The sequence below is a fragment of the Lissotriton vulgaris genome, unplaced genomic scaffold, assembly GCF_964263255.1.
Source record: "Lissotriton vulgaris unplaced genomic scaffold, aLisVul1.2 SCAFFOLD_590, whole genome shotgun sequence".
NCBI classification, from domain to species: Eukaryota; Metazoa; Chordata; class Amphibia; order Caudata; family Salamandridae; genus Lissotriton; species Lissotriton vulgaris.
In genome coordinates this window covers 1019210-1032437 of record NW_028245615.1, presented here as the reverse complement: position 1 = coordinate 1032437, position 13228 = coordinate 1019210, and the positions used below count along the sequence as shown (strand labels likewise).

Below are 13228 nucleotides of genomic sequence, written 5' to 3'. Positions count from 1 at the left end.
TGTTAAAGATGTGGCCAATATATTTTTTATTAGAAAGCACTGTCCGCTGACCTGCATGGCCAATTAAACCTTGCGATGTTGCACAACGTACATTATTTGGTGACACAGTCCCCCCTCCAACCCCCAACAAACACAAATGAACTTCAAATGTTTTCTTTTGAACATTACTTTGTGTCTCATTTATTTTACCATAATATAAAGAAAGATGATACAAAAATAAAAGATATATTAAATCTTACCCCACAGCTGTCCCTACCCTCCCCTAACCCCAACCAAATTTTCAAGTTCAATGTAAACCCCAACACCCAATTCCCACCCACCAACAAAAGGATTGAAAAAGGGGCAAACCAAACAGGGTCCATCTCAAAGCCGGCGGGCTTTCAAGTGTTTGTCCACAATGAGCTTCACCCGCTCCTCTATTTCATCCTCAAGCCTCGCTACCCGGAGGAGAATCTTTTTTTGAAATTGACGGCACCTACATTGGCATGCATGTTGTGGGGGTGCGGCCGATGATGAAAAAATCTGGCGGCGGGCGGCTGCCTGACCACGGCGACGTACTCCTGCAGGCTTGGGGGCCGGGGCATTGGAAGAGGCAGCAGCTGCTGCCGCCGCCTCCTCCTCCTCCTCGGCCTGAGCCACCAGCCGGCGGTAGGCCTCAACGATGGCCTGCAGTTTCCGCTGCTGGGCCCGGACTGCCAACTCCTTTCTTGTTGGTTTTGAAGGAGTAACTATAAAGAAAGAGACAGAATTGTTGTAATCCAAAATCCCAGCAAATCAAGAACACAAAATGTATTCAACACATAGTGGCACAGTAGCACAAGCAAGCAAGCTGAGTACAAAAAATGGTGTTGTATCTATCTTGAACATTCTACGGCCTATATAATTAATTTGTTGGACTTTTTGGCACGGCATTATGCCTGCCCTAGTAGCATGGGTGTACTTCAACGGTCACACACATACGAACACCTGTCTTTTTCATATCTCGTTTTATATCATATACTCTGCTTCCGGGAACAGTGACAGTCTCAAACTAACATTAATTAACAGGGGCCAGCTAGTAGTAAATGTCTAGTAGAGACTATCATTCTTTATATCGCGCAACAAACCTTAGGTGGTTTGTGTTTCGCCAGCAACGACCCATGCATACAGTCGTCCCCTCCTTCCCTTGCCTTTGGGTATGACCAAAACACCGCTGCTGAGACTATCCACTACCCACCGATATTGGGTGTGTCTCCCACCCACGCAGGCAGCTGTGTTTTCCCCTTTCCATGCTTCCACAACAACCCATGCATCCGACTGCTATTAGCCACCTGCATTGCTGATTCCAAAGTATTCTTCTATATTAGATGATCGGTGCTTTTTCCTTGCTCCTTTCATCATACTTAAAATCGATCGCCTTAGTGTTAATCCATCGCGGTCATGTTGTGGATAAGACTTTTAGTCTGCCACCAACCTTTCACAGCTGAGTTGTAGTCAGATAGAAGAGGCCTGTTATTTTATCAATTCTCGCCGGTGGTAATGCTAAGCATGGTAATGACAAATAAAGGTGGCGTCATACATTGTCCAGTAGAACTTCAAGTTCATTATAAATCTCAGAGTACAGTGAGGAAGTTTTCCCCTCCCACCAAGTAATGCGGATCACTATTGAATGTAACTTACCATCGCCCACCGTTGTTGGCTCCTCCCCCACTGCTGCTGGTGCTGGTGTAGGTGCCTCTGGTCCTGTCCCCTCCGGGATCGCCTCTGCTGACGCTGCGCCGCTGTCCCTGTCGGCACTGGTGGATGGTACCGGTTCTGCACCTATAAAAATAAGTACACCTTTTTAGATGGATGCACAGCCCCCATTGTACTTGTTCACCAAGAATGGAGTTCTGCAAAACAGTTAAGTACAACGTAATCAGTAGTAGTCCACATTGCATAGTACAGCAGAGTCACTACACATATTAGCATTCATTTGTTATGGTATGGTACCCAAGCTCATCTCATCTCTACTGCTACTCTAGTCCTTGGAAATTTAGACTGAACTATGTAACCTTTGTACATCAATGTCTACAGTTTTGCGCATGCTACCTCGCAGCTTCTTGCGCAGTACGAGAAGACGCCTTTGAGGCCACATGATTGTTCAATGCATACACCTGAAGAGGTTAGAAAATAAAAAGGCCCGTATTTACTTTTTGTATGTGGATTGTGGAATCGAGTTTGCTTACAGGTTACACCTTTTTTTTAGCATGACTGCAAAAAACTTGCATATATGTATTTCATACTGTCTAACGTGCACCACTTTTGTCATTATTTTTCGGCAGATGAGAAGATTACCTTCTACGAAGAAGAGATTTCCAGAGCTTACCAAAAAGAGGCATATGTAACCAGTATACGTTCAATGGTGAGGGGTCTCCGACATTTCCCACATTTCCCTATCGTGCACTGGTAGCTGTACAAATGTAGATTACTTCAGCCTTTTTTAACTCTGGATTTTTTCTGGTGGGCCTTGACGTATTTCACGGAACAACTTAAAAACATTGATGTTACTTACTTACTTCTAACAAAATAAAGCTTTTGAAGTACCACATTGACTCGGAAGAATATTTTCAGTGTCTGTTGTCTTGTAGACTTACACGAGTGAGTGAGCATAAAGGGGTTACTTAGGTTATGGATTGTGTAATAAAAGCATTGGGCATCTTGGTATTGGGGTTCAGGAGTGGGATAATTGAATAATTGACCAATGACTGAGCCCATATAGGTTGTCGTTCAGTTAATTGTGGGTTCCTCAGAGTTCTGTGACTGAGGTGTAAGTAAGGTCCAACCTTCCTATCACCAACATCCAATTTTCTGGTGCATACATAGTTATATATGTGACTGCATAGAAGAATACCCACAAGAGTAGTAGTGGTATACTAACGCTTACAAAATACTAGACCAACATCTGGATGCATACTTGGTTGGTGTCAATTGGCAAAGCAGAGACATTACAGAGGAAAAAGCATAAGACAGGAGTGGACCCTGTGCCTACAGCTATTCTATCACAGATTTTTTGAAAAGATTAATACCTTAACTAAAGAGTGGGCAACAGGGCAAGCTTACCTACAGACAATCTAATACTAGTAGTAGCACAGAGAGTCATAGCAGAGGCTCTTTGAAGGAACAGAAAGGCAGGGACAGATACCCAAAATTTTGAAAACATAATGAAAATCAAAAAAGCACTTCAAAGACTTACTTGCCTTGAGGAGAGGCTCGTTTCGCCGTTCAGCTGCTCATCTAAAGAGGAAAGGCGCTTTGTGACCCTGAGAGCCTGGAGCCCCGTAGCGCTAGCTGGTAGCGCTTTACACCACCTCTCGCGTTTCCCGCTTCGCGGGAAACGCTCGTAGCAGGGGGCCAGGCTGCAACGCAGGAGGCAGGAACTACAACGCCCACAGGACACCTGGGCCAGGAGCACCTCCCCGCCACGCCCCCCTCAGCTGGGTGAAATTCGGCACCAGCGCGGGGGACTGTGGAACACTTCAAAGACTTACTTGCCTTGAGGAGAGGCTCGTTTCGCCGTTCAGCTGCTCATCTAAAGAGGAAAGGCGCTTTGTGACCCTGAGAGCCTGGAGCCCCGTAGCGCTAGCTGGTAGCGCTTTACACCACCTCTCGCGTTTCCCGCTTCGCGGGAAACGCTCGTAGCAGGGGGCCAGGCTGCAACGCAGGAGGCAGGAACTACAACGCCCACAGGACACCTGGGCCAGGAGCACCTCCCCGCCACGCCCCCCTCAACTGGGTGAAATTCGGCACCAGCGCGGGGGACTGTGGAACACCTCAAAGACTTACTTGCCTTGAGGAGAGGCTCGTTTCGCCGTTCAGCTGCTCATCTAAAGAGGAAAGGCGCTTTGTGACCCTGAGAGCCTGGAGCCCCGTAGCGCTAGCTGGTAGCGCTTTACACCACCTCTCGCGTTTCCCGCTTCGCGGGAAACGCTCGTAGCAGGGGGCCAGGCTGCAACGCAGGAGGCAGGAACTACAACGCCCACAGGACACCTGGGCCAGGAGCACCTCCCCGCCACGCCCCCCTCAGCTGGGTGAAATTCGGCACCAGTGCCGCGTACAGCGGGACGCGAGCGGGACGCCCGGACGAAGCCCGGACAAAGGGCGGGCCGTCTGAGGCCGTCCGAGGCTGGACAAGGTTGGGTTGGGCCCGTTACTCTGCTAGAAAACCTGATTTAAGGAGGTGAGCCTGTGTTATAGCTGGGGGTTATTTATTGAATTGTTGACTCTTGGAGCACCTGTTTACCCCGTGCTTTTGAAAAGCATTGTCTGTTAGTGAAATATGCCCGGCAAAAAGTTATCCCCTGCAAAAAACACTATGGACAACTATATCTTTCAGGTAGTTGCCAAAATTAATAGTGACAGGAGATCTTCGCTTGGCCTGAGTTCACCGTCTGCTCTGAGTTCACCAACTTCGCCGGCTTCAGCTTTTGCCGAGTCCACGGAGCAACCTACCTCCTGCTGTCCACCTGTAAGTGAATCTGACCAAGCTGATATCGCTGTAATGAACCGGTCGGTTCTGATTGAGTTAGACAGCGAGAGTGAGATGGAGACTGATCAACAATTACCCGAGGACAAAGCCCCCACTCCGGTGCCCGCTCCACGATCCACCAGAGGGGCTAAAAAGCCACAGCCACAGCCGAAATGATTTGGGCTCAGATCAAGCCGCAAAAAGATTGCATCGCCCCCTAGCAAATCCGCAAGGGAAGAAGATGTCACTCTGGATGACGTTTCTATGTCTCTTACTAGTGGTCAATTTAAGAACTTAGTGAGTATGATAGACACTAAGATAAAGGACATTGTTAATCCGCTGTTAGGCAGAATTGATAAACTCACTAAGGAAGTGAATCGCCTTGGGGGTTTACTGAATCAAACCTTATCTGAAGTAGGCAAACTACCAGATGCTGTTTCTAGTAGGGTTGAGTCCAGTAAGGCCTCTTCTTCTATGGTGGGTGGTGGGGCTTCCTCACTACCAGTTCCTTCGGTGGCTCCCTTGATATCCATTTTAGATAGTGCAGAGAATAAAGATGTTCCCTCAGATGCATCCTCCGCCCCAGAATCTGTAAATGGCTCGGTAGAGTTGATAGTTGAGGCCTCTCCATTGGTCTTGGTTTTAGCCAATGTTCCTCTTTTGCAGTCTGGTCAGGAAGAATCTACCTCATCCCTATTGTCTAAAGCACTTTATTGGTTAACAAATAACATGGTAATAACTCCTAGGGGTAGGCACCAATTGGCTGACGAAATAGTAAAGGCTAGAAGGGTGAGGTGGATAGGCAATAGTACAAAGAAGTTTCTGGGTGACTGCTTCATCCTACATTTTTCTGACCCAGAGGTTTTGGCTAATATTCTACCCAACCTTCTACCTCCGCAGCGGAGATCGACTGAAATCATTCCACTCACCTCAGACTTTTTCTATCAGTGTAGTGGGAGGGTCTCTAATAAAACAATGCTAAAAACTAAGTGGAACGTTGTCCCAACAAAAGGACGGAGGGAAGTGAAGCAACCAGAGAGGGGTCTAAATCTAGAGAATAGATTTTCAGCCCTTTCCAATCTTGATGACTGTGACTGACTCCCTATAAATCTAAGTCAAGTACCACTAGCTAATGGGGATCAAAATTCGGATAGCTTATCTACCCAGAATGTTAATTGCCTTACCAATGATTTGTTGAATAACTTGGTTGTCCAACCAGAGGGTGAGGCTTGTGTACTAAACACTTTTCCTGGATTACGCCAGGGTCGTTTGTCTGGAGTTGCTAACCTACTTTGCTGGAATATTTATTTATTTATTTTATTTATTTTTGCTATTTTTAAAGCGCACAAATACCCCTAAGGGTGTCTCGGCGCTAGTGATCAGAGAACTCCATACTCTTTGAGGGTAGTTAGGCAGAGGAGAAAAGCCATGTCTTAAGGCTCTTTCGGAATATGATGAGGGTTGGGGCAGTTTTGATATGCAGTGGGAGGATATTCCATAACTTGGCAGTGGCTGTAGTGAAGCACCTGTCTCCCCAAGTGGCTTTTTTTGTTCGAGGGACAGACAGCATGCAAGTAGTAGAGGATCGAAGAGTTCTGCGATGCTCCAGAGGATGAAGAGCTATTTTTAGGAACTTAGGCCCTGGATAATTAAGGGTCTTGTAGGCTATACAAAGAGCCTTGAATTTTATTCGTTTCCTGATTGGGAGCCAGTGGAGTTCTTTGAAGCGGTGAGATACTGATGTGAATTTGGGAATTGAAAGTAACATCCTTGCTGCCGCGTTTTGAACGGTCTGGAATTTGTTAAGGACTCCTTCCTGCGCATTAAGAAGCAGAGAGTTGCAGTAGTCCGTTTTAGAGAACACAAGAGTACTAATGAGAGTTTTGCCAGCTGACTGAGGTAGATATGGGAGAAGTTTCTTGATTTTTTTGAGTATGAAGAATGCAGATGAGGTCACGGCATTGGCATGGTGGTGGAAGGTCAGTTTGTTATCGAAGATAACTCCCAGATTGCGGACCTTAGTCACCGGTTCGGGGGGGGATCCCAGCTCCGGTGGCCACCAATGTGGGGACCATGCTGGTATAGCTGGTCTGACATCCAAGCTCGATTGTGGGGACTGGCTTGGCTTTGTTACCCAATTTGATATTTGTATATTCCAGGAGACTTGGGCTTGCGATCCTGTCTTTGTATTAAGCTATTTGAATTTTTATGTGTCAGCTGTCAAGGGTCCGAAAGGTAGACCTATGGGGGGGCTTACTATCTGGATTCGACAAGCACTAAATTTCTCAGTTAAAAATATAGCTACTGGACACAATGATATCCAGCTTATTAGGATTTCTAATGACAGAACAGGGTCACTTGATATTTACAATATTTATATTAGGAGTTCCAAAGGTCGATCTGAAACATTAATAACCTTGGCCGACCTCATCGAGGAGCACTCCGTTAAAAATAACATCGTTATAGCAGGAGACCTTAATAGGACGTTTGAGCCATTGGTTGTGGGAGATGCTTTCACTGGTGCTGATGAGGATTCCTTCTGGGGCATCCCTGAACTACAACTGAAACCAGTCTCCCGTTGGACAGAGGACATTATAGCTATTAATGCACTGTGTCTTGAAAAAGGCTTGAGAGCTATGAACGGGAGAACAGCTGGGGACAGAATTGGTTCACCAACTTTCGACAATGGGAGGCACAAAAGTCGAATTGACTATGTGATCTGCAGTTTGCATCTGTGGCCTGCCCTTTGTGACATGGAAGTCATCATAAGATCTGAGAGTGACCATAACCCCCTAAGTGTGACTCACAAATGGTGGCCTGCTGAATCAAACTCTAGCTGCATGAATGAATTCGTCCCTCCGCCCATTATCCCCGAGAACAATATGCGTAGGCTACGTTGGGACACTGTAGCGAGAAATCAGCAGGCTATTGATATTATTAACAGTGAAACTGACCAAGCCATTCTAGCTATGGAACTGGCTAATGCCTCTCCTAAGGATCTGGGTGAAGTGGTCAAAATACATGATACCCTCTTTGGTAAGATTAAGGCGCACTTTCTAAGACCTGATAAACATAAGGGGGTTATTACCAGAAAAGATGCTAGATGGTATAACTCTGATTGTAGGAAGGCAAGACTCGACCTTGGCCGGGCAATCAAGAAGCGAGACTGTGTGTCTGTTTCTCTAGCCAGGAAAGAATATAAAGTATGTATTGCTAAAGCTAAGAAGGATTGGGACGAGCAACACTGGTGCAAACTGAAAATGGCCAGTGACAGGAAGGATTCCAGAGTATTCTGGAATATTGTAAAATGGGGTTCTGAGAGAGCTGAAGAGTCACCAAGTAATAACGCCTCACAGGAGGCATGGGTTAAATTCTTTAGTTCGCAATACACTCTTAATACCCGGGTCTCAGTTGACGACAGTACGGCTATGAAGTTTTTTGAAGATGACAATTTTAACTATAAAGAGATTATGTCTGCAATCTGTGCAGTAAAACGCGGGCGAGCTCCAGGACAAGATGGAGTACCCGCTGATATATTCTTAAATGATAGTGAACGCTGGTGCAAATATATACATTTGCTTATAAACTCAATTGCTCAAGGAGCAGATGTCCCTGATTCATGGAGGGGTGCAGTTATTATCCCCGTGTATAAGAAGGGGGACCGAGCTCAGCCCTGTAACTATAGGCCTATTAGCCTCATTGACACTGTGCAAAAAATTGTGGGTCGCGTGGTGGTCAATAGGCTTCTCGACTGGGCTGAGGATTTTAATATTCTATCTCCATTCCAAGCAGGTTTTAGAAGGGCAACAAGCACGATCGATCAAGTGTTCCGCTTCCAACTATTACAGTGGAAAACCGTGGTTCTGGGGGGGTGTAGCCTGTATGCGGCATTTGTCGACTTGCGGGCTGCATTCGACCTGGTCCCACGTGCAAAACTGTGGCAGGTCTTACATAGCTTGGGGGTTTCCGATGAGTTACTAACCCTGATACTGCGCCTCCACGAGTCTAACTATGCAAAAATTCAGTGGGGCGGTCACGGGATGGTCACTCCTGATTTCCGTGTTGAAAAAGGGGTCAGACAAGGGTGCTCAATGGCTCCTACTCTATTTACATTGTTCATAAACGGGGTAGTTTCTCGATTGGTAACTGCGAATGTTGATGCTCCTTCTCTTGCAGGACTAAAAATCCCCATATTAATGTTTGCGGATGACACGCTAATTTTATCAAAAACCCCTAGTGGACTACAGCGGGCTCTGACAATTTTTGAGAACTTTTGTGGGGAACATGGACTGGAGGTGAATACTATGAAAACTAAACTAATGAGCTTCAAGCCGCAGCGTAGCTTTAAGTCCAAAATTATGATGAGTGGTGGGCCTTTAGAGTTAGTTAAATCATTCACATACCTAGGTATCCAAATAACTGATGACCACAGGTGGAGCCAGCATATAAATATTGCTATTTTGCGACACAAACAAATAGCTGGCACAATTAATTCTGAACACAGGAAATCGCTAACTAAACCTGTTAAACCAGCCCTATTGGTATATGAAGCAAAGGCTATTGGGTCTGCACTCTACGGCGCTGAAATGTGGGGCTTTGAAAATCTTACATCTCTGCAAGCCTCTGAAAATAAATTTTTAAGAACTCTTACCGGTACACCTAAAAGTACTCCTTTGTTGCCTCTCCGATACGATCTAGGAAGGAAACAAATCAAGGACTTGGCCAGATTACGCCCGATCTTGTATTGGCGCAGAATCTGGACCACTCCTGAGCTCTCACATTATGCCGCGGGTTTTGTGGATGTGATCAAGGCTGATGGCTTTCACAAGATAAGCTGGCTTAAATTATTGAAATCTATATTGTTTGAGCTAGGGTTGAGTTCTTTATGGCAGGACCCTGCTGGGACATCTTTCCCTTCTAAGCGTGTCTTAAAAGATATTTATTGGGAATGGATTGCTACTAAAACTTTAAATGCTTCAAGCTCTGGGTCCATGTCTTCGCACTTTCTTGAGGCCAAAATGTATCCAGTCTTGGAACCATATTGGGATATCATCTCCAAACCAGGTGACAGGAAGCTCTTATTCCAACTGAGAGCTGGTGCACTTCCTATAAAAATATTGACAGCTAAATGGGGTTCAGGTGGAAACAGCACCTGCCCAGCTTGTGGGTTGGGGGTTGAGTCTCTGGGTCACTTTCTGTTTTCATGCGGATCATATGCTATTCCAAGACGAGTATGGTTAGCTCCTATGTGCAGGAACCTTGGGACATCAAGTAGTTCTGTAGCTATGCGAATTATTTGTACGACTCAAGTTTCTTGGATCCTGATAGCTACAGCAAAATATCTGGGGTGGGCATGGATGCTCAGACAGAGACTGCTAGTTAAATAACTATTCTCTGCCCGATAATTTAGACAGAGACTGCTAGTTAAATAACTATTCTCTGTGTGACAAATTGGCCCTCATGAATTTGACATTACTGCTTTTTATTTATCAAGGACCATGTACCAAGATAGAGACTGCTAGTTAACCAACTATTCTCTGTCTTGATAATTGTTTTTTTGCATTTGTATAATTGCTTTTAGACTCCAGCGTTTCTCATCTTGAAAAGTATTTTTATCAAATGTTTTAATTCTTCTTTTAACTGAACGAATTTTTATATGTAACCTATAGTGTTGCGTCAATGTGCTGGATTGTAAATTTAATTTGTTTTTAAAAATTCTTGTGTATAATATGCTTTTATGAGTAACAACTCGAATAAAGCACTTTTGACTTGACTTGACTTGACAAAAAAGCATTTGTCAAAATTTATTTAGGAAGGAAATGTCATTAATCGGTTGGAAAAAAAAGCTCTGTTAGAAAGTTAGGGAAATATCATTGTTCCAAAAGAAAGCACTGTTGGACTTACTGGGGACAGCAGCAGGATCCTCAGTAGAGGAGCTCTGTGCCTGTGGTTCACCCGCCGACTCTGTCCCAGCCTTCTGCTTGCCCCTGGGTTCTGTGGTTCATGTAAGAAATAGAAAAACATTGAGTGCTGTGAAACATAGACATCATTTCAAAAACCACTGCAAGAACATTAAAAGAAACAAACATTGATCTACCAAATGACTACTGCCTTGCAGGATTCACTGACTGTACACTTGGAGAAAACAAATCAAATGTTCCATACACATTCTGATTGCAGATTACTAAGTAACACAGAGGCAGTAACACTTGAACAACACCACCGATTCAAGAATGGGGTAATCAATTATCTGTAAGTAGGCATTTCTTTTTTATTTTTGCCAGCAAAATGCATAGATCACAAGGAGGAGACATGCTTAACTTTGTGCATACTAACACGAAATTGTACGTTCGTTGCATCATATTTTGTTCTGCTACTGACTGAATGCTACTGCTGCTAAGCCTACCCACTCACTAAACAAACTACATCAGTTCTATGGAGGGCTGAGGCAGGGGCGGCTCTAGGCTCATGGTTGTCCTGGGCAGGGAGCGTAGGTAGGGCGCCCCGGAAGAGGAGGTCGGGCGGAGCACGGAGGCCAGTGAAGAGGGGGGAGTCAGGGTGTTTGGAAGTGGAACAGAGCCGGAGGCACCAAATCCCTGCCAGGGGCCGCCACGCAAATATGTATCCATCCTCAGAGGATTATTAAATTAAGGATATATATTGGTGTGGTGGCCCCTGGCGTTTGGTGGCCCTGTGCAGTTGCACAGCTTGCACATGCCTAAAGCCGGCCCTGGCTGAGGTAAGAAGAACAAAGTAACTTTAGCATTCATTGCCAGAGGAGGATTCATGCAGAAGAGAAGGCCGTGAAAAGAAAATGATACAATATGCAAACTACGTACAATTATCCATCCACCGCTATTTCACTGACGGACAAAGGAAGGACAAGACTCTATTAATAGCATTAACTAACTTCAGTTCTGTACAATAAAGAAAATCTCACATCAATAAACAGCAAAAGCTAGCGCCAAGTTGAAACAACACGCAAGAGTCAGTGAAGAAGAGCAGCACAGACCAGTGTCATACAATTACAGTAGATATAACGGAATACATCGGAAATGTAACTAGGAGCACCAGTCATCGCGTTACTTATTCAGCCAAGATTTAGAAAGATACAATAACAATACTTATACTACTATAGATATATATATATATATATAAATATATATATATATATATAGATATATATATATATATATATATATATATATGTATAAATATATATATATATATATATATATATATATATATATATATATATATATATATATATATATATCACTGAAAAAACCATAGGTTATAGACCATATATAGTTAGGAATTAGCATTTACAAAACCTTGAAAATTCACTGAAAAAACCATAGGTTATAGACCATATATAGTTAGGAATTCGCATTTACAAAACCTTATTTTACTCACACAAAACCATTGAAATTCCATATATAGTTAGTTGCACTAACTATATATCGCGCACCCGCAATCCACTGCTGATGATGTCACATATTACATCATTCATGACATGGTCAGTGACATCACTGATGACATCACTGATGACATCTCAAATGACATCACTGATGACATCACTGATGACATCTCATTTGACATTACTGATCACATCACTGATGATATCATTCATGTGATAATACGATGAACCTCTTCAGACTCTAATATAACCTTAGATACAATCAGTGTAAACAGACACTCACAGACTGTCACTCATCCATGGAGTTACTCACACACCTAGTCAGTCATGCAAAGAATCAATCACACCTCCATTTCCTCAACTATACAGTTATACAAACTTTACTTATTCAAACATATACTAACACATATTTACTCTCTTATACAATCCCTGATACAAGTTCACAATGATCCATACAGCCACTCACACATTCACTGGCTCTTATGCACAGTTATTTATATATGTCAACTCTCACATGTACTGTGTTTTACATATGTACTTACTTTGACATGTAGCACTGAGATATCCATTCACTCACCAATACACTCATGCACACAGTCAACCGCCCATACAGCTGTTTCCACATGCACTTTTGAAACCATACATCTAGTGAATCAACTGCTCACACATCTATGCACAGAGTCATACACCTCCCAGCCACCCACACACACACTCAGTCTCCCATACAAATACTTGGGCAACCAATCAATAACCCATATAGTTACTCATATAGCTACTTATCAACACATGCAACAGTTTACAGAACAACAGACATAATGATGCACAAATTAAGACAGTTTAGTCACTAACCCATGCACTCAGTGAGACACATTTAATCACTCACTCATACAGTCAGTCATGCACCTACTAAATCCTTCATCCAGACACTTATACATCCACTCATTCTTCAATATGTAAGACATATTTTAACTTTACAGAAACATACAGTCACTGGATGTTGTCATCAGTGATGTCATCAGTGATGTCATTTGAGATGTCATCAGTGATGTCATCAGTGATGTCACTGACCATGTCATGAATGATGTAATATGTGACATCATCAGCAGTGGATTGCGGGTGCGCGATATATAGTTAGTGCAACTAACTATATATGGAATTTCAATGGTTTTGTGTGAGTAAAATAAGGTTTTGTAAATGCGAATTCCTAACTATATATGGTCAATAACCTATGGTTTTTTCAGTGAATTTTCAAGGTTTTTTAAATGCTAATTCCTAACTATATATGGTCTATAACCTATGGTTTTTTCAGTGAATTTTCAAGG

The 13228-nt window shown here is 43.7% G+C and overlaps 1 protein-coding gene across 1 annotated transcript in view; it reads right to left on the bottom strand.

Annotated features, from left to right (window-relative positions):
• Window positions 1–363: 363 nt before the first annotated feature.
• Window positions 364–13228, bottom strand: part of LOC147666337 (uncharacterized) — a 34619-nt gene continuing 21754 nt past the window's right edge. The window contains exons 2-4 of the mRNA XM_086949121.1: window positions 10391–10480; window positions 1660–1800; window positions 364–728 (exon numbers count right to left, since the gene is read on the bottom strand). Of these exons, the coding sequence (XP_086805247.1) occupies window positions 364–728; window positions 1660–1800; window positions 10391–10480 (596 nt within the window). The remainder of the gene's footprint in view (window positions 729–1659; window positions 1801–10390; window positions 10481–13228) is intronic.